The 21,109-nt window shown below is 49.0% G+C and overlaps 7 protein-coding genes across 7 annotated transcripts; 5 read left to right on the forward strand and 2 right to left on the reverse strand.

Moving 5' to 3' along the window:
- Window positions 1–16: 16 nt before the first annotated feature.
- FTJAE_9545 (uncharacterized protein) lies at window positions 17–729 on the forward strand (the record flags this gene model as incomplete). Its single annotated transcript, XM_037356476.1, has 3 exons — window positions 17–139; window positions 188–491; window positions 548–729. The coding sequence occupies 3 exons, from the start codon at window positions 17–19 to the stop codon at window positions 727–729; spliced, it is 609 nt and encodes a 202-aa protein (XP_037203382.1).
- Window positions 730–4,525: 3,796 nt separating this feature from the next.
- On the forward strand, window positions 4,526–9,676 carry FTJAE_9546 (uncharacterized protein; the record flags this gene model as incomplete). Its single annotated transcript, XM_037356477.1, has 1 exon — window positions 4,526–9,676. The coding sequence occupies one exon, from the start codon at window positions 4,526–4,528 to the stop codon at window positions 9,674–9,676; it is 5,151 nt and encodes a 1,716-aa protein (XP_037203383.1).
- A 501-nt stretch (window positions 9,677–10,177) lies between these two features.
- Window positions 10,178–11,216, reverse strand: FTJAE_9547 (uncharacterized protein; the record flags this gene model as incomplete). The annotated part of the gene is made up of 2 exons (XM_037356478.1): window positions 10,178–10,258; window positions 10,410–11,216. 2 exons carry the CDS (start codon window positions 11,214–11,216, stop codon window positions 10,178–10,180), a joined length of 888 nt encoding a protein of 295 aa, XP_037203384.1.
- Window positions 11,217–11,954: 738 nt separating this feature from the next.
- On the forward strand, window positions 11,955–13,084 carry FTJAE_9548 (oxidoreductase; the record flags this gene model as incomplete). Its single annotated transcript, XM_037356479.1, has 4 exons — window positions 11,955–12,428; window positions 12,542–12,719; window positions 12,770–12,889; window positions 12,942–13,084. 4 exons carry the CDS (start codon window positions 11,955–11,957, stop codon window positions 13,082–13,084), a joined length of 915 nt encoding a protein of 304 aa, XP_037203385.1.
- Window positions 13,085–14,492: 1,408 nt separating this feature from the next.
- Window positions 14,493–15,236, forward strand: FTJAE_9549 (secreted in xylem 6; the record flags this gene model as incomplete). The annotated part of the gene is made up of 1 exon (XM_037356480.1): window positions 14,493–15,236. The coding sequence occupies one exon, from the start codon at window positions 14,493–14,495 to the stop codon at window positions 15,234–15,236; it is 744 nt and encodes a 247-aa protein (XP_037203386.1).
- Window positions 15,237–16,178: 942 nt separating this feature from the next.
- On the reverse strand, window positions 16,179–17,823 carry FTJAE_9550 (6-phosphogluconate dehydrogenase; the record flags this gene model as incomplete). The annotated part of the gene is made up of 4 exons (XM_037356482.1): window positions 16,179–16,210; window positions 16,269–17,016; window positions 17,068–17,748; window positions 17,809–17,823. 4 exons carry the CDS (start codon window positions 17,821–17,823, stop codon window positions 16,179–16,181), a joined length of 1,476 nt encoding a protein of 491 aa, XP_037203387.1.
- Window positions 17,824–18,732: 909 nt separating this feature from the next.
- On the forward strand, window positions 18,733–20,492 carry FTJAE_9551 (nicotinamide mononucleotide permease; the record flags this gene model as incomplete). The annotated part of the gene is made up of 5 exons (XM_037356483.1): window positions 18,733–19,417; window positions 19,472–19,734; window positions 19,787–19,912; window positions 19,965–20,083; window positions 20,144–20,492. The coding sequence occupies 5 exons, from the start codon at window positions 18,733–18,735 to the stop codon at window positions 20,490–20,492; spliced, it is 1,542 nt and encodes a 513-aa protein (XP_037203388.1).
- Between the last annotated feature and the right edge of the window lie 617 nt (window positions 20,493–21,109).

Raw genomic sequence — 21,109 nt, forward strand, 5'->3', positions numbered from 1 at the left:
CCCCCGGCGAAAACTGATGCTGGCCTGGACTGGACCGGACCCTTCAGTCGACGCGGCCTCTGCAAGGCCATGGATGACCTTGGAGAACGTTTCAGCAGCATCCCCAGCCCTCATCGCTGTACTTAACAACCAGGAATATGTTTGTTTTACTGTTATCCCCTAGCCCCGATTCCACTGACAGATCAAGCTCTCTCACCAGGTCGCCAAACTCACGGAGATGGTGGCCGACCTGAAGGTCGGTCCACGTAGCCGGCGATCATCTGCCAGGAGCCGCAAGAGCGGCGACTCGACTATCACCAATCTCATCGACAACGAGGCTGTAGATTCCTTCATCGCAGATGAGGATCTCTTTACCATCTTCGAGGCCTTCGTGTCGGAGACTGGCACCCCAATCAATGTTCGCAAGGGAAAGAAGACCCTCGAGTACGGGGGCAAGTTCCGTACTGCGGCGATCGAGAAGATGAAGGAGTGCTGGGATCCTGAAACACTCGGTAGGTCATTCTCGTTCTCTTTGCCGTTCCTCTTCCAGCTGCTGACATCCATTTAGACGAAACCGTCGCTCGCCTCCTGTCCCTCGAGGATCAGGACGTCATCCGTCTCTACACATGCTTTAGTGCCACACACCGTGAGAGAAACACCAAAGGAAAGGCCAAGAAGTCGGTGGTCCAGACTCGCACCGAGTCTTTTCAGACAGCCATCGACGGCGATATGCCTAAGATGCGTTCCTGAGAGTGTTATTTTGAGTTGGTAGACCTGACAGCTGATGGCTCACATCACGCGCCTCACACACGAGCAGAGAAGAAGGGGAAACAGCCAGTCTAAACTCCACTAGACTTATACTAAACTTAGCTAAGTCTATCCTAAATTTACCTAAAGTTATCCTAAATTTATAAATCTATCCTAAGTTTACCTAGTATTCTTCTTTTGTTTAGGATAGAGGTCCCATTTTCCTGCAACTCACAGTTCCAAGGCACCGTGATACACCACACCACCCGTTCAGAAGTCGTCCCACGTCTTGAACGCTGCACAGTTTTAAAACCGCAATCCAATAAGACGGGATGAACGCGAATATAAGAGTATCAATTTCGTGCCAGACTAACAATTGCCTTATATCCCTTGCGCGCATTATTATCCTCGGGGGTCTCAAGACACACATGAGACGCTTCCAAACAGCCGGGCCTGCCACATAAATGGCTAATCTGCATACTTGGGGGGCAGGTCAAACCCATGCTCCAGACCAATAATTCATGAAGAAGACCGAACTTATTCCCGCCATGCCCGCTGACCTGGATGTAGCCATTGCGCTTGTTGAGAACTTTTGTAGAGAGCCGGCAGAAACCGAGGCAAGGGCCAATGGTCAAAGTACTGAGCCTGAGCGAGGTCGGGCAGCAGTCAATTAGATCAGACGCAGGCCTGCCTGGAGCCGCAGGTGCATGAGATATACACGTGCTGATTGGCCAGATCTCGATTCCACGGGCTGCCCACGGTAGATCTCGATAATGGGAATAACAACGCTGAAAAGCCCGCTCCCGCTCGGGGCGGACCCCGTAAACGTCAAAATTCCCAGCCCAGCGAGCGAGGCTGTTTGACCATAGAGGAAAACAAACTTACCTCTGGGCTACGTAACCCAAAATCCTCCTTAGATATTCCTCAATCACCCTAAAATTTGTAACTTGTGATTAAAGTCGTAAATTTTATGCTAGTCTCTGGCCTGGAGGCCTGGCTCCTCACCTGCCTGATGTCACGCTTCTTTGCGGTAAGATTCACTTTGTCTAGGAATGTGATTCAGGGCCACCAACAGCAAAACAAATGCGATTGGCTTAACACAAAACTTAATCCTACTACTGTTCAGATGGTGAAGCGTTTATTTCCGGGAGACAGGATCATGGTGGTGCGGTGGAATATGATTATTCCCACGGGTTTGGATATATCGTCTTGATCGACATGTCAGTTTTGCAGCCAGGTATAGTAAGCGATTTTATCAGTCAAAACGCATAGAACACGAGCATGGGACTATAAAGATCATCAAAGAAGGGGACTTTTATTCTGAACTATGAGTTCTTCAGAACATTGCTTGTTGACGACAACAAACTACGAGCATTAATATTCTTCGAGTGACAGCCCTACCCTAGGAAAGGGAAATGATAATTGAAAAGTAAGGCAGAAGTATAGACAAATTCTAACATGTCTCCATAATGAGTCTTGTGTTACTGAATCTCATCATACGTCATTAAATTCCAATCTCTTCAAACTGCCGTAACGGAGCATATAATACAATCACGGCAACCCAACATCCGAGAGAACAGACCTGAACATAATGAACTTGATGAATAGCAGAACTTGAATATGAATTTAAAGATTGGTGGCCAGCTGACATTGCTCGCTTTTACACTTGCGGGAACTTCCGCCGGCCCTGGAAGCCGGTGTCCATCATCAGAAGGGCACGAGACGAACAAGGATCTACATTCTTGAGACTCACTTGAGCCATCAGTGAGCTCTCTCAGTTGACATTTGAGAATGATCTGATCATGTCGATCTCAGTCTTGGGTCTCGAACATGACGTTGGAAGTGGTTATTGTGATCGTTGAGGCTCTGCAAGCTAGTCCTAGGACGGCGTTGGCGTCTTGGAGAAAACGACCTGTCAAAAACGCATCTTGATTCATATCACACAGGACCGCTGGTTACTGTGCCTGATCGTCATAACAATGAGCTCTTATGTCAGTGTGGGGTGGCATGTAAAGCTTGACAATCGCCGTTGAGAGTGTCCTGTCACATAAGCTGCCAGGCACGGATCTACCAAGCTTATTCCCACAAACGGTCACTTGTCAGTCGCTTAATTTGACCGAGTTCAGCTTAATTCTGTCCAATAACGTGTCGTGAAAGGTGACGAGATACTTTACGCTGGTATTGAATGCGAAAAACCCCTGGCATGAGGCTGCGCCAAGGCAAGCCACCGGAAAAAGTGTCAAAAGGCAGTGACATCAGATACGCGAGCAGGCCAAGATCTAAGTGGGTGACATCGGTAAAGTCAACAAGAAAGCTTGAGATCGCAAAAGGATACTTTAGCTCACAGTAGTGTTTGCCTGAATTCAAAGGCCTGTTGATTGTCAGGTCTGCAAGGAAGCAAGCAAAAAAATCAAAATCAAAGAAATGGAACGTATCCGACGACTCTTTGCCACAAATATGATCTGATTTTGAGGTATGCTGCGTTTCTGCTAGCCTATAGAAGATATCTGCTCCGAGGAGTAAATATGAGCCTGTATGATGTATCTATTGTCATACAGACTAGATCTAGACCAAGAATGCGGACCCCATACTCCGTAGACAGTAAAAGCCAGCCGTTGATGTAGTTCCATACTGAGTGACACGAGAGCATCACATCTCATTTTCTGATGTTGATCTTCACTGGATTTGATCAGACCAAGAGTGGCTATCTGGAGATAGCTTTTAAGATCAACACCCACGAGATCCGATGAAATTAACCAATTAAGTGCTTGCAGAATGACACATGAAGAGATTGCTAGATTGCCAAGCGCTGGGTGAAGGTCCTTCCACTATCAAACCTGCAGTCGCGGTTGCCTCTCGTATTAGTGAGTGGCACTTTCTAATTCTTAAGAAGCTTCAATGAATCTTTTTAATCACTCAAATCGTGACGACAAAGAACCTGGTCCATCTCGTTAAGCATTATACACATGATCTTCTTTTGAACTGAACCGGCCCGCAATGATAACTCCACAACCGCTGGTCAGTGTTAGGCTGTTAGCCTACCCGTTTTGTGCCGCCGAAAGCGGTAGCTATCCTGAGCAACCAAAAAAAGTCTGGGGAATTGAGGCTTGACTAGCAGGCCTTCATCTTGTTCCCGGCACCGAGGCATTCCCGCGCCCTGACGATCGACAGTAGGCGCCAAGTCTCTATAGAAATGCAGCTGTTCACCCCGGATCATCATGTCGTCAAAGCTCATCCGGAGCGCTCATCGCGAGCTTAAGTTGCCAACCGGAGCCTAGTCTCTGTCGAGCCTGCTGTGAACGTTGGCGGGAGGGTTTCAAGGTTTGCCCCGTGACCGGAAACATGACGGATCCGCAAGCTAATGGAGACAGGACTTGAGGTTATACCCAGAATGCTGGTGGGGGAATATTGTGGTGCAATGGAGTTCGTTCGAGCAGCCCTCTTCAAGCCTGGTACGTTAGCCAGTCCTGAATTTGTCTCATCTGCTGATGACACTGGCCGTGGCAGGTATGCTCGAAAGTGTTGGGAGCCTCTAGGCAGATTAAACTTCCACTCATGATGTCGTTGCATACTGCAGCCAGCCTGAGGACCCTTGGTGGAGGAGCCCTTGGACCCTTGTTATGACGACATGCCAACATAGCGAAAGGCCAGCCATTGACGGAGATGCTTGGGCGTCTCTGGTGGCAGCCTCTGCACCTGGCTCTCGTTGAGTTGCTATATAGATGAAGGATCTTCTCGCTGGCATTCTATCATCATCGAGGTTGATCAATACCAAGTTCAACAATATCCAACATCAATCATGGCTCCCAACATGAACTGGCGAGCCGTGATGGCTTCACTCTTACTCCTATATCCTGGCCCATCCCATACTCTGCCCTGCGACAGTGAGCCCAACCAGCAAACTGGCATGCTCTATGCTGGAGGCTGTCCTCTTCCTGGTGTATGTACATGGGGAAGCTGTACAAGCGTCACGATCGGACTCGACCCTACACAATGCGGGAAGCGCGGCAACTCATGCAAAGCTGGAGAGCTCTGCGTCGCTGGTGGATGCTATCCTCTTGATGGATCAAATAGCGACAGCTGCACCTCCTCATCAGGCTCCAATAGCTCTGGCCCATGTCAGCCGGGCCAATGGTGCGATGATGGAAAGTGTTCCCCAATCCAAGTGACGGCAAATTCTCGTCGCTGCGGCAGCACAAACACACAGTGCGGACCTGGTTCCCTTTGTGTTAACGATCGATGCCAAAGGTTGGCCATTGGCTCAGATCCCAATTCATGCGGTTCTTCAAATACGACCTGTGCCTCAGGCAACTGGTGCCTCGACGGATCATGTGTGTCTTTTCAGCTCGGTACCAACGTCCAGTCCTGCAAGAGCAGCAGTGAATGCTCCCTTGGCACGTCGTGCCAAGGCGGTTACTGCCGTCAAGCCTTCATCTCAACCGACACTTATAACTGCGGCCTGGGAGCCAACCCAAAGAACTGTACGGATGGGCAACTATGTGTTTCTGGGAAATGCCTTTCGCTCAACATTACCACGGGCACTTCCTCCAGTTGTGGCTCTAATGGAAGGTGCCAACCAGGATCTTATTGCTCAAACAACGAGTGTGCACCTATCCAGGTCTCAACCGACTTGTCGCAGTGCGGAAGCAGCTCAGAATCCTGCGGAAGCAACCGGGTGTGCGTCTCGGGTCAGTGTATCAGCAACCTGGTTCACCAATCCAACAATCCTAGGGTCGCCTGTGGTGCTGGGTCTGGAGGTCCTGGAGCACGTATTCCCGATGCAGATGGGGATGGAGACACACAGTCGAATGACGAAGGTAGTTCCTCTGGAGCAAGCGGCAGCTCTGGCGGCAGTGATTCGAATAGCAATGGCTCGGGAGACAATGCCTCCGGCCGAAATGGAGGATCTTCTGATGGAAGTGGCCAAGACAATGCACCCGCCAATGGAGATTCGCAGTCGTCAGATGGTTCCAACGGTGGAGACGCCTCTGGCGATAGCGACTCATCGCAGGGAAATGGTGCAACCTCAGGCGATGCTGGGCAAGGGGGAGGTGACACAGCTGCTGGAGGTGGCGACGACACAGACGGCTCTTCCGGAAATACTTCTCCTTCCAATTCAAATTCTGGCTCAGGAAATGGAGATGGACAAGCAGACCAAGATGGGTCTGATCAAAATGGCGATGACGGAGCCTCGCCAGGCCAGGACGGAGGAGACAATGGCTCCGGGTCACCAGCTTCGACTTGTGACCCAGCCTGTACTGGCAACACTGTCTGTATCAACAACCAATGCGCTTCAGTTCAAGACCCGTCATCTTGCGGCACAACCTCTAGTCGTCTCCTGCGTCTGCTTCGGAGACAAGCGACATCAGCCTGCCAGCCAGGATTTGCTTGCATTAACAACGAGTGTGTACCGGCCGACGGCCCGGTCAACTGCGGCGCATCAGGTGTCAATTGCCCCATCAACTATGCTTGTATCCAAGATTCCTGCGTGGCTCTTAGCGACCCAACTTCTTGCGGAGGTGAAACTTGCAGCAGTGATGAAGTATGTATTGGCAACATCTGTACGCCAAGTCCAGGTCTAGCTAGCTGCAATGGAGTTGCTTGCCCTACTGGTGAGACATGCCAAGATGGAGCTTGTGTTCCCATCGATGGCACAGGCTCAGGTTCAAACGGAGGCGGAGGAACCCAGGGAGGCGGTTCAAATAATGGGGTCGACGATGGATCTCCCTCTTCAAGTGGTGGAAACGGGAACGGCGACAACACAGGTGGGGAAGGTCAGGGCAGCGGGGGCTCCTCTGATGGGGATGGCTCTTCTGGTGACGGGTCGCAGACTGGCAGTACACAAGGACAAGGCTCTGGCGGTGACGATCCTGGGGATTCTGGGTCAGACTCTGACTCTGGTAGTGGCTCTGGATCTGGAGATGGCTCAGGCTCCGACTCAGGCTCCGGCTCCGGTTCAAGCGATGGCTCTTCTGATGGCGCTTCTGACGGTGGAAGCTCAGGATCTGGGACAAGTCCAGGAAGCGGAAGTGGATCCGGAAACGGATCAAATTCAGGGTCTGATTCGCCGGCAGGCAATGGTTCAGGTTCTGGATCTCCGGGAGGTAATGGGTCCGGATCAAATGGTGGAGACGGTGACGGCAACGGCACTGGATCTGAGCCCGGTTCCGGCTCATCACCAGGCAATGGTTCAGATGGCAGTGGAAACGGTTCAACAACAACGCGCCAACCAGCACTTACGGCCAGACCACAAGGTAATGTCCCTGGTGGTGGTGATCCCGATGCCGACAATACCTCCGATAGTGGTAATACAGGGTCAAATGGCAGACAGACCTCTAGTACACAAGCTGGAGCCCGCCCAAGCCAAACTGGTAGCCAAGGAAATGGCTCTGGAGGTGGTGGATCTGGAGGTAGCAACGGGTCCAGCAGCCGGTCGCAATCAGCATCCTCTCCGAATCAAACTGGTGGCACGGAAGGAGGTGGTACAGGCGGCGAGGGCGGCCCTGATTCGAGTGATCCTGTGTCAAATGATGGCTCAGAAGCAACATTGGGAGCGTCTGTATCCGGTGGCTCTTCACTTTCAGGACTAGGTGGATCAGGAGCGACAGGATCAACAGGCCAGACATTACCAACTTCGGTTCTATCCGACGGGGCACCAATCGTCAACCCTGGCCCTGGCTCAACGGGGGCATCTGGAAGATTGACAACATCGACTTCGAGGCAGATTGGAAGCCCTGAAGGAAACCCTACGGGTGGTGGGGATGAAGACCCATCGCCAACAGATAGCAGTGGTGGTGGTAACATAGGCACTCAAGGGTCAGAAGGATCAAGTATACTGTCGACGGATAACGGGGGTGCTTCCGCTACTGATGATAATGGAGGCGGCACTGGCACAGCAACTCAAGGCTCAGGCACTTCAAATACTGCTGCCAGCCAGCCAAACTCCTCAAACACAGCTGGATCTGGAACAGGCGGTGGGCAACCTTCAAGCACTGATGGCGGCCCTAACGCCGGAGGTCAGACAAGTGCAAGTGGCAGTCAACCTTCAGCGACGACTTCACTGGGAGCCGACCCAAGCCAAGGGGCTGGAACGACTGGTTCTTCCAATGGCCAGTCGACTGGTGAACAGTCTTCATCTGTCACAACTACAGGCCAAGACCCGTCACCCACTGATGGATCCCCCACATCCTGCTCGGATGTCAGTGACTGTGTCGTTGATACTGAGCTCTGTGTTTCCGGAGGACTCAACATCTGCGCCTGCGTGAACGCAGTATGTGTCCCGAGCACCGACCCAGATGGTGCTTCCACTACAGGAGGTGCTGGCTCTACCGCGGCATCTGGAACCGAGGGCAGCAATCCTTCATTGCCGACCGAGAGTGGAGGAGGGACACCTTGCAGTGACGATGATGACTGCTTGGCCGATGTCTCGTTGTGTTTGAGCGGCGTACTCAATCTGTGCACTTGCGTTAATGCAGTATGTGTTAGAGACACTACAACGAGTGGCTCTCAAGTGTCAAGCACGGTTTCTGGCAATAATCCAGGGTCTGACGGCGGCGCATCAGTAACTACAACAGCTGATGAGCCGGCTAGACAGACAGGATCAGCATGTTCTACCAGTGACGACTGCGTGGCCGACGTAGCATTATGTCTGGTCGGTGGGCTCAACTTGTGTGTCTGTGTGGACGCTGTATGTCAGCTTGGCCCTGACTCGAATAGTGGTGGAGGCGGCGATGATGACCCAACTCCGACAGCCGGGGCACCAGCAGCCCAAACATCAGTACCGTGTTCAAATGCTGATGATTGTACAGCTTCCCTCGGGTTGTCTGTCTTGGGAATCTACGTTTGTGTGGACCTCATTTGCCAGCTTCAGCCAACTGCCAACCCTACGAATGGAGGTACTACAGCTTCGCAAACAGGCTCCATCGCGATTCCCACCATCACCGCACCTATAGATTGTTCGACAGATCAAGACTGCGTGGCAGCATTGGGAGCCGACGCGTTAGGAATCTTTGCGTGCATAGATCTCTTATGTGAGCAGACGGCTACAGCTTCTGGAGCTGGTGCTGCTGCTACCCAGCCTGCCGCGTCTGTACAAGGAACTGACGTCGAGTGCTCGACGGACCAAGACTGTGTCGCTGCCATTGGCGCTGGGGCTCTTGGTATCTTCGCATGTGTCAATCTTCTTTGCCAACAGACAGCAACAGCCAGCGTTGCTGGTACAGCGACCAACACTGGGGTTTCTGCTTCGGGATCTACAATTGACGTTGAGTGTGATACCGATCAAGACTGTGTTGTCGCTCTCGGCTCCCAGGCGTTGGGGTTATTTGTCTGTGTCAACGCTCTCTGTCAAGAAACCACCACAACTGCTGGCGCTGGGCCTTCGACAACTCAGCCCCCTTTTCCGGGAGCCACGACCGACATCGAGTGCTCGACAAACCAGGACTGTGTCGCAGCAATTGGCGCAAATGCTTTGGGGATCTTTGCTTGTATAGATTTGATTTGTCAACAGACGGCAAACCCAAGCAGCGGTTTCGTCACTGTAACATCGGACAATGCACCAGCCACAACTAGCTCGGAAACACCATGTTCTGACGACAGCGACTGTACAGTCGCAGGTCAGACATGCGCCGCCGATGGTTTTTGCAGGGAATCGTCGCCCAGTACTGGTAACGGGGGTACCATCTCCTGTTCCGATAATGTTGACTGCCTCTTATCTCTGCAGCCTCTTTGTGTCCTTGGCCTCTGCGTTTGCGTGGATGCGGTTTGCGGTCCACCGGTAGACGTCGATACATGCACGACAACCGCGCAGTGCAGCGCTGGACAAACTTGCCAACAAGAAGTCTGCGTCGATGATGTATCTTGTTCTACGGAAGATGACTGTCTGGCAAACCTCGACTTGTGTACGTCACTGGGAATCTGTGCTTGCGTCAATGGATTGTGTACCTTGTAACGCGACGATGGCCCATTTCTACCTTTTCTATGACAGTATATTCTACTTATGGGATCTTATTTATTCTTATTGTTATCATTCTTTGCTTCTATTTTGCTTGAACTCTTTTTCCGATACGAGGGATAATGGTCAAGGCTGGAACACACGTATACCAATTTGTCGCTTTACATCACGGAATACCCTTTCGCAGCTCTATCAATTATAACGCATATAACTTTTAACTATAATAATACAATACTCTATTATTTTTACCAATTGTGTTCGCAATTATATATTGTTAATGACAATTTCGCGAGACTTGCAGCAGATCAATGAACCCTCGCATGAGTGAGGAGAGGATAGGCTTTATGTCAAGAACAATGACATCCGAAGGAGAAATGTAATTATTTTAACCATATTGCTTTGGCGAGCTGTCTTCGCTTGCCAGAAGCTTCCCCCTCTGACTATCCTTAACATCGCCTCGCACACCCTATGACTGAGTGCTGTCAACGAACGCCTCCATTAAGCCGAGCCGACAAACAGGATACGAGCGTCGGCAACGGAGAAACCGACCACGCTCCAGGGTCGTTTCAACCATATTTCCTATAAGGTAGTGGTGTAGAGAGTGGAGGGATCCAAAGTGACTGGAGTCCTTATTAGCTACCTGCGCTTAATTTAGGGTCTTACCCCAGCACACTTTGACCGAACCCAATTCGCCATATCTTCCCCTTGCCCCCTGGCCGACAAACCTTACAGGCATCAGTTGGGTATATCCCCCTTCGGCGTCCTCGCCTTGTCTATGGAGGCCTTGTGCGATTTCTACTGCGACATGCACCAGCCCACGATCATTGATGACCAAAGCCCCAGTCTGATCTGAAGATGGTTGCCATAAGTTTGGGGTAACGTCTTCGAGATTCGGGTTGGCTGCTTCCCACGCCACCGAGTCTAGAATAGATGTTCTAGGGTTGAATAAAGTGCCATCACGGTAGGTAGATAAGTCGAGTAAGATAGTTTGATAGATGAAGGTGACAAGGAATTTCTTGACTTCGGATCCGGGTGCTTCGGCGTGGCTAGCCAACGTGGAGGACGACATCCTAAGCCGCAAAATCTCTCTGATACCTGTGTAGTACCACACCATACTGGCGATCTTTGGGAAACTTTTGGTGAGCTTGATAATAGCTGATAAGTTCTGATCCCATTGCTGAAAGGGGTTTGGAGTGTCAGGTCTGAAAAGAGGATTTAGAAACGTTGAAAGTTCATCTCCGATTTGGGGTAGGGTAAGGCTTGGTGTTGTGGACAGCAGTTTTGTGACTCTGAATGAGGACAGCAGAATAGGAATAATGTCGGTGTCGATGTGGTCGTTGATTTTATCCACAAACGGGCGTAGGATACGGCTCTTCTCCACTTGAAAATAACCAAGGGCGGTGGGCGAAGCAGAGATTAAGGACTGGAAATTCTCTAGTGGTTCAAGATCATCGAAAATGTGAGCCCAGATCTCGACTGGGAGTCTGGGTAGGTCATTTGAGGGCCGGGGAGTCGAGATGGTTGATGATGAAGCCATTGTGAAGAGTCAATGGGTTGCATGAGAATACAGAGTGCGAAGAATAGAAAGAACAAGATAGGTAAATAGAATTCGAGGGGCAAGGGTTTTATACCCTCAGTTTTAACTTTACAATTAATTACTTAAGCACAGTAATATGGTGGAAGTTCAGGATGAAGGTTGTGATTAAAGTTTAAGTTTATAATATCTTGCCGAGAAGTCATTGACTTATTCCGGCAGGATTGATACCAAGTGACAAAATAAGTCAACAAACCAAGAATAACAAAGAACGTATATTCGCCTCAGAATGGTGATCAATAAAGAGTTCTGTAACCTTTACAGAATCAGATAGCAGAAAAAGGCAATTGTCTCCAGCCCTTAAGTGCCGGGACCTACGCAGACAGTACTCATACAACTTTGCCTCGGATTTATCATCATCGCAGGGCCATTTGAGGAATATGTGCTTACATCTGGTTCTGATGCTACCTTAATCGAGGGCTGTCGTGCTGGTCCAAGGGAATGGAGGTTGGACAACCAATCATGTCAGAATCTTTACCTTGGATGGGAACTCCACTAGGATCTTGCTGACGCCAGCCATACACACTATCCCGGAAACATTGCCTGCAGATCATATGAGATCCACATAATTTGCTGTTGAAAGACGAGTATAAAAGGAACGAAGTATTCCTCAGTAATACCTATCCCCATTATCTTATACCATTCGATCCTACATCTTCCATCCAAAACCTCCTAGCCATCATGGTACAGCACACTCCCAAGACTACGGTTCACCAGCTCGCACAAGAGTATGCACCCATCATCAAGGGCAAGACCATCCTTACAACAGGTGCAAGCCTAGGTGGTCTCGGTGCACTCTTTGTAGAAGCTATTGCAGTCGCAGAACCTGGACTAGTTATTCTAGCTGGTCGGAGTGTTAGCAAGCTTCAACAGACTGTAGACAACCTTGCTGCCAAGTATCCCAACCTCAAGACGAAACTTTTGACTATCGATCTTGGTTCTCTTCGTTCTGTTCGTGCAGCTGCAGAAGAGGTCAATGGATGGTCGGATGTTCCTAAGGTTGACGTCTTGGTTAACAATGCAGGGATTATGGCAACGGATTTTAAGCTGACAGAGGATGGGTTCGAAAATCAATTTGCTTCGAACCATCTTGGCCACTTCTTGTTTACAAATCTGATCATGGATAAGATCCTTGCTTCAGAGACGCCTCGGGTGGTCAGTGTTTCCAGCAATGGTCACCGCTTGGGGCCTATTCGATGGGGCGACCCCAATTTCAGTGTAATGTTTCACGACACTTCACTATGAATTTATTGCTAACCTGCATCTAGAATGGTGAAAGATACAACAAGTGGAGTGCCTACGGGCAGTCAAAGACAGCAAACATGCTGTTTGCCATCTCTCTCGCTGAGAAGCTAGGCAGTCGCGGACTTCAAGCGTTCTCGCTTCATCCTGGAGCAATCCTTGATACTTCTTTGGCCAAACATCTCGATACCTTGGATAGTTTGGGTAAGTGCTTCAGTGATGACTTCAAGTGCAGGTTAAACTAATGAGAGTAGTCGAAGCTGATCGTGCAATGGGAGACCCCTGGGGTTGGGTAGATTGGTCTACTGTCCCAGTTTCCTCCGACGTCGGCGCTGCAACACACGCATTTGCCGCGTTCGATCCTGATCTCAAAGGTGAGTAGAGCTCCAATACTCTCAAACCCATATATAATACTGATCGTGATAGAACACAACGGTGCATATCTGCTTGAATGCCGTCTTGCAGACCTTATGACTGATACGGTCAGACCATGGGCTACAAGTTCAACGGAAGCAGAGTTACTTTGGAGAAAGAGTGAGGAGATGGTTGGACAAAAGTTCGCATATTAGATTAACAGTTGCAATGACCAATTCCTGCTCTCCGTGGTATTTCCAAGTCAGTGCGTCTAATTGTTAGTTCTTATGTAGCCTTATCGTGTTCTTATCTTACCTACTCATGAGACGCTGATGACCCCCAGTATCTGTTAATCGGGACACGGCACAAACAATAGCCCATAATAGCTACACAACATCTGATACTAGCCTCTTCTCCTGAATCCTGCAGCCGTAACCTTGATAAACTCGGCAAACAATTTATTTAATGTAAGGTATTTTGCACTAAAATTGCCCCCTGCTCACAACAGTAGCGATGTCCGCGGACGCCGCTCAAGTGCCGGCCTCCGCTTAATGAGCACAACAGTCTATAGTTGCAGTTCAGGAATAGCCTAAAGTTGAGGGGTAGCTCAAGTTAGTAACCAATAGTTAGTCACATCTAATCTTAACAACTGCTTTCTTGACAAATCCCAAGCAGCCGATCCTGTACGATTATTTAGCTTCAATTCTGTAGTAAACGTGACAAGTTAAGAGAAAATAACGATGAAATTTTATGTATCGATGAGAAGTCAAGGTGAAAGGCCCGATTGTTCGGGTGTACGAATCGGCATTTGCCTAGTCGTTGCGGAGCCCCATGTCATATTCACTAGTATTAGCTCCCTTCGTGATGGCTTCAGATTTTACGGAAGTCAATTAAACAAACAGGCTGTATTAGTGATGTGCTAGACCTGGCTTGCGGAATCAAAAGTCCCATTAGAATCGACCTTCCCCTATTAGGTAGTTAGCATGTATGGGTTGACTTGTTATGATACAGAAAGTTAGTTTAACTGTCTTAACAGGCGACGTGAATCTAATCAACGACAAGAGCAGACCTAGATGATTATTTGACTGCACTAGCCTGGGTCTCTATCTATACCTTGCCAACCTTATCCGATACATTGTCCAACCAGCAATCGACTACTGACTGCATGTCTGGCTGGCAGGGACTTATATATTATCGTCTTATCCCACTTCGTATCCAACTAAATCAGACTGCAGTAGCCGCAAGGCCTGTAGATATGCTTAATGTCTGTAATTTTGAATCAGATGCTAAAATACCAATAATATGCAAAACGTGGTCGTCAACACGAGAAATTAGCTTTCATATGCCATGAGTTTACCTACTTAGGTAGGCTAGAACGATAAGCAAGCTCAATACCTTTCGGAGCTGGTCAAAGGAGGAAAGTTATCGCCGTATGATAGTTCTGGCACAGCTAGTATCTGTTCCGTTGTGCGCACACCTTGTTGTCCGAATAGTGCTATAAAGAGGTCAGCAGTTTCCTCAGGATTCGATCTTTTCTCAACGCCATTAGCTTTCAAGTTACCATCATTACCAAGGCACTCTAAAGAAAACTCAAGACCAAAAACCAAGGCCCAACCAGGCAAAATGCGTCTTCAATCCACCACAAGCATGTTTGTGGGACTCCTCCTCACTGGAATGGTCTCATCGGCTGCTGTCTCCGGCTCCAAGGGGGACATCACCCCGAGGGACCAGGCGGTCGACAGTACTGGCCTGACCCCCCTTACCTTCAATCTCGACGAGATCTCGGTTGCAACTCCTGGTCAGACTGTGCATGACTGCCACCCTGAGGAAGAAGGGTGCCAGGAAAAGGCGAAGCTACTCGCCAGAGCTACCCCTGCAACACGCAGTATTTGCGCCTCAGACCAGACCTACACCAAATCTGAGTGCCTCAAGTCAAACATCCTTACGGTCTTCTGCCGGGACGGAAATGGCCGGGTTTGGCGTAAATGGGTTGTCTGTGAGAAAACCGAAATCTGCGTTCAAAACGACTTGGATCCTCCTTATGCCACTTGCAAGCCGGTCATAGACCTTGTGCTTTGGTATACCAACTCGGCTGGCGGATCCCAAGTGAGCGAGAAATATATCCATTCGACCAAGAAGCAATCCACTAGCAAAGTGGGAAATATGTACTTCGACAGGAACGGGAACTACATCAAACTCTTCCAGACAGACTTCTATCGTGAGCCTGGAAATTTCTTCGTTGGCGAGACTCTCAACGCCAACAGGGCTTATTCTCAATCAGTCAATTGGGTGAATACTGAAAATGTCAAGATTGATGTCAAGACTGGTGGAGACGGAGGTATTTCTGTGTATACCTTCTTGACCTAGTGTTGAGCCAGCAATGAAACACTGTAAAGGCGGCGTTTGTGCTTGCAGCCTAGCATCTCCAGTTCCCGACAGTTTACTGCACTTCACAAGCTGCAAGGAGATGGAGAGGCTATACTATGCAAACCAGCGGACGTCTGACATGAGTTACTTTTCTGATGAGTTGGTGAGTCGGGGGGGCCACAGTAGGCCAAAGGAGAGAATTATTACGTTCGTTGCACTTTGAAAACCGTCCTGGTGCTAGCTATAGAAACGCACACTATTACACTTTGATAGGGTGTATATTTAGAGCTTTATGATACTAAACAAGATACGCTTTCACATGAAATTCTCGAATTGATATCAGTTTAATTTTCTTATTAAATGAAGTCACTTATCCCTCAGGGTGAGTGAGAGACTTGAATTTGTTTGGGTCTTTGGGATGAGTACTATATCTTCCAACTAGGACGCTAAATACTAGCAATCAACATTCCAGTTCCCTCCAAGTGCCTTTTGGGCTTTCTACTCGAAAGGAAATTGATCAAGAGGGAAGCATCGTTCTGCCATAGCTTCTGGACTTCGCTGAAGCACCTAAGCATTATAACAACTGCCTTTCTGTAGACCATGGCTTTGCCTGTCCAGAAGCCTTTTTGCCGTATTTTCACCAACCAAAGACATGATATCCTGCTTACTCTTAGGGGCTTAATGTCCTTTAAGCTCTCAGGTACTCTGAAGCTTGGTGAGCGCTTCTTTCTTGAGAGTGATGCTAAGGAGGCAAGGGACAGACTCCATGTTGCTGTGGCGAAATTCTGTGCAAATGGTAGTTGATGGTGACCAACAGGTTATTATACTCCCGCTGCTCGGAACAGGGTTTGATGAATGCGATGAAATGCAAAGAAAGAGTGCCTGACTAAATAAGCCATCACCTCTACCAAGGTTGTCAATATTGGGACTTGTCACATTCATCTAGGCACCGGACCATGTCTCGTGGTGGGTTCCTAATAAGACTATGTTAGCTTCTAGAATCCAGTCTGACTTATAATAAGCGTAACTTACCCTTCAAAAGATGTCTAATAGGCTCTGACTTGAGATCAAATCCATGGGCTCCGAAGCTATCCAGCTGTGCTTCTGAGAAGCAAGTAGGAAGATCAGTTCCTCCAATGTACTTGAGATATTCCAAAGTGGCACTTAAGCAAGGTAAGTGAGCATCAGCCTTCAGACCTTCAAGCACAATCGCTTTGAGCGAAGGCCAAGACTTCTTAATCTCGTTCGGTACTCCAGGTCTGCACAGAGGATGCACGTCAGAGCCCTCAGCATATGCAACGTCAAGGATGTCAAAGATGTAATCAGACTTGATGATGCAGCCAGCTCTCCAGATATGCAAGACGCGTGTCATGTCAACACCCCAACTTTCATGTCGGTTCTTGCGTTCCATGACATCAAAGCCCTGGATGAAGCACGCTAGACTTGTGACATAGACGGCTTGTCGTAGTTGTTCAAGAATATGGGCTCGCTTCTCAGGTGCAACGGTGAAGGGCTTTGGGGAGAAGGTTCCGATGGAGGCTTTGACAGCACTTCTTTGCTCGACTTCGGCTGAGGCAAGTCGTAGGTAATGGGCGGCGGTCAGACTCGGCGCGGGGACGTGAGATGCGACGGCTTCGATGTTAGCCCAGACTCCGGTTCCTTCGGAGTCGTTGGCATCTTGGACAACTGCATCTCTGATCTGATGCAACAGAGAGCCACCATCGACAGGGCTTCGAGTTCGGCAGATAGGACCGCTAATCGATACGAGGAAGTTTCCTTTCTGTATCATGACTGGTTAGCAAGCCCACATATAATCAGCTTTTGGACTTACCAATTCTCCCTTCTCGCACCAGGAGTCAAACACGTCACCAATCTCGTCACCAGTCATCTTCAAGCACTTATCCATGATCTCCCATGCTTCGCAGAGACTGGACATAACTCCATGCTCAATACCATTATGGATCATCTTGACAAAGTGACCACTTCCACCAGTGCCAATGTTTGTCACACAAGGACGACCTTGGTCATCTTTGGCCGCGATCCTAGAAAGAAGAGGGAGGACCTGCTCAACAGCCCATTTCTCACCACCCGGCATAAGTGATGGACCATATCTAGCTCCAAAGCTACCACCTGAGATCCCAAGTCCGATATATGCAACACCAAGAGGACGGAGAATCTCCTGTCTCGCTTGTGTGCGTTCGTAGTTTTCGTTCGAAGCGTCAATGAGGATGTCGCCCTTCGAGACACGTGACTTGAGTTGGGCGACGACACTATCACCAGGACGGCCATTTGGCAAGCTAAAGATAAAGACTTTGGGCGAACCAAGTCCTTGGCACAGAGTATCGTAGTCTTCGCATATGTGGATCCGTTTCGATAGTCCAGCGGCCTCCGCGTTCTTCGCAACCTTATCGAGACTTGCTCTTGATGTATCGACAATAGACACGTCGAGACCCTTTTCTGCGAAAAGGAGGGAGACGGCGCCCCCCATGGTGCCAGCTCCAATAATACCGACCTAGTGGATGCATGCATTAGTGACATTGGGGATGGGTATTGTTGGTCTGGGGTAAATTACTTTGGTAATCTCCATTTTGAGTTGTTGATATCAGAGTAAGTAGTTGATCAAGAGGAAGTGATTAAAACAGGAGGCTTGTCCGTTGAGGATGTAGAACTATATACATTTCGTAACACGTCCAACTGAGCATTTAAATACACGAGATTTCCTCAAGAAACAATTAGAACAATCAAGCTCATGTGAGCCATGATACTGCACCGCCTCAAATTTCACATGATAAGGTCGACAGTCAACTATCTAAAAGGCGCATATGATCCTCAAAATCAGGGAAACTTCAGACTGTGAACCATAATAAAGAAGGGTCGTGACGATGTCCCACGAAGAGGTCGACAGTCAACTTGAATAGCGCCCGATAGATCATGACTCGACCATGCGGAGTCTCCATTTTCAAGCCGTTCGAAGCCGGAGAAGAGAACCCCCACGGGGACCAAGAGCAACAGACCTGCAGCGTGGAGAAAGAGCCTCATTAAACTTCTGTCCCCAACCAAGACTCTAGTTACGTATCGTGTCCCACTGCCAGGCTGACTGTCGACCGCGCACAAGCCAAACTACCGGCACTAAGAGCCCCATCCTAGCAAATGGGTCAATGTTCCGATTGGTAGCTGACAGTCAGCCTTTCTCCATAGCTGACTTTTTTCGCGACTAAGCTGGAATTGGTAAGTGGCCTCCGAATTTCTCCAACATGGGGTTGGGACTAGAGAATTGCTCGCGTGAAGCTGAAACTCCAAGATGGATGGGATGGAGTTGGCCGATGAAGGCAATGCACCTTGTGAATTGACATAAATACTTTTCATCCGTTCCCCAGATATCCCCGGATAGTTTAATTCAAACCCCAGAGGATCATCACTCATCTGGAGTTCCATCCAACTTTATCTCGTCTTCTCTTCTTATCTTATCAGGACCTTGTGGTGTTTTCTCGTCATCATGACCAACGAGATCACCAACTCGACTGCCACCGGCGCAGCTCGAGCTGAGAAGCCCTCCTTCGAGACAAAGGAGAACCTCGAGAGTTTTGTTCCTCACAGCGATCGTCTCGCCATTGCCCGAACAATGGATCCCGAAACTCGTGCCCGGGTTGAGAAGCGTCTCAAACTCAAGCTCGATGCTCGTTGCGCTCTCTTCGTTCTGATTTACATCATGAACTATCTCGATCGAAACAATATTGCTGCTGCCCGCCTCAAGGGCTTGCAGGATGACCTTAAGCTGGATGATAATGAGTATGCCACATGTCTCAGTATCCTCTACGTTGGCTACATCCTTATGCAAGTCCCTTCCAACATGTTCATCAACAAGATCCAACGACCCTCATTATATCTCGGTGCTATCATGCTCCTATGGGGCTTGATTTCAACACTCTCAGGAAACGTCCATAACTTTACCGGAATGGTTGTTATCCGTTTCTTCCTCGGTTTCACCGAAGCTGCCTTCTTGCCTGGAGCGTTGCTTATCCTCTCGAAGTGGTATACCCGCCGGGAACTCACAAAGAGAAATGCTGTCCTCTTTTGTGGTAACTTGATCTCCAATGCGTTTTCAGCTTTGATTGCTGCTGGAGTACTATCTGAGATGGATGGCGTGCTCGGGCACGCTTCCTGGCGATGGCTCTTCTGGAGTATGTCTAATCAGTTCCAAGATCCAACAAAGTCCATAGCTAACAATAACGTAGTCGAGGGTGCCATTACAATGTTCATCGCCATCCTGGCTGTCTTCATTTTGCCCGATCTTCCCAGCAACACTCGCGGTTTCTCTGCAGAGGAGCTCGCAGTAGCTCAACTCCGAATGATCGAGGATGTTGGCGAGGCTGATGAGGATGCCGAGGGTCAAGGAGCTGTTGCCGGTTTGATGATGGCTCTCAAGGATGGCAAGATTTATGTCATGATGCTTACCTTTGCCGTCTACGTTGTCGGTCTGTCTTTCAATGCCTTCTTCGTAAGACTTCCTCCTCTCCCTTGTATCGCTTCCAAATACTGACATTCTATAGCCCTCTCTCACTAGTACTCTCGGCTTTGCTTACGTACCAACTCTCCTCATGAGCTCCCCACCTTGGCTCTTTGCATGCATCGTTTCTCTTATCGTTGCCTGGAGTTCTGATCGAACACAAGAGAAGGTATGTTCTCGTAGACTCATTACCTTCGGTCCTCATACTAACAATTTTGAAGTTCTGGCACATTGTTGGGCCTATCTGCATTGGTTTAGTCGGATTCATCATCAGCATGTCAACACTTAACGTTGCTGCTCGATACCTTGCTCTTTTCCTCCAAGCATCTTCTTACGCTGGGTATGTCTTTATTCCAATATCATCCGTATTTCTGACCATTTGACTAACATCGAAATTTAGATACATCGTCTTCTATTCCTGGATCAGTTCAACATTCCCTCGTCCCCCTGCCAAGCGAGCCGTGGCTATCGCCCTCATCAACGCGTTTGCTCAACTGGGCAACATTGCTGGAAGTTACGTCTGGGGTCTCAAGGAGAATGGCTACCGCAAGAGCTATGGCATCGTCACGGCTATGTTTGGCTGCACCATCGTCGGTGCTCTTGTTCTTCGCATGATGCTTTCCAGGTTGAACACGCGACTCGAGGAGCTTGAGAGGGAGGAAACACAAGCCTATGAGGCTGAGAAGGTTCGAGAGGCTCAGGCTGATGAAGCTCTCCGAGTCCAAAAAGGCTTCCGTTATCTTGTCTAAGACAGGTAGCCAGTATGCTAGACTACCCTAAGCCTGAACATGTAAAAAGGTTATGTTATTTTAAATGAGACAATGTTTGATCAAGTGGCTGTTTGGCCAATAACCGGATGTGAATGTGTTAAATAGTAACCTTGAAATTTCACTTGAGTTTGCTCTTGTCTAAAAGACATGTATCTCTAAACTCGAGCATGGTACTGACCGATCAGTCGCGGTCGCTTATTATGAATGTTACACGAATGTTGACGCACGGTAGTGGGGGTTAGCTTGGGAGTTAGGGGGTGCCTTAGCGTGGATGTTTTGGTGGGGGTCCAAATGGCAAGCAGTAAAAAAAGTATAGAAATGTCCCATTAATGACTATAAATGCAGGCAATGATCCATGCTCAAAGAATAATGACTTATACCCGAAACCTTGCTAGAAGTGATATCATCAACAAACATCGTGGCTTCAAGGTCAGGTGCCCGTCAGCTTATTCTCTTTCCTGTTTAGATCCGAAAGTCTGGTCTCGTGTTTAGGTCGGCCCGAAAGTGGACTAAAGGGCGGGGCTAAATTGCGGGGATGTCAAGGGTTCCTGACGACGGGTTTACTAGCCACCGTACGTCGCAAATTCTAACCATCA

This window comes from Fusarium tjaetaba, assembly GCF_013396195.1.
Source record: "Fusarium tjaetaba strain NRRL 66243 chromosome Unknown NRRL66243_c0000217, whole genome shotgun sequence".
NCBI lineage: Eukaryota > Fungi > Ascomycota > Sordariomycetes > Hypocreales > Nectriaceae > Fusarium > Fusarium tjaetaba.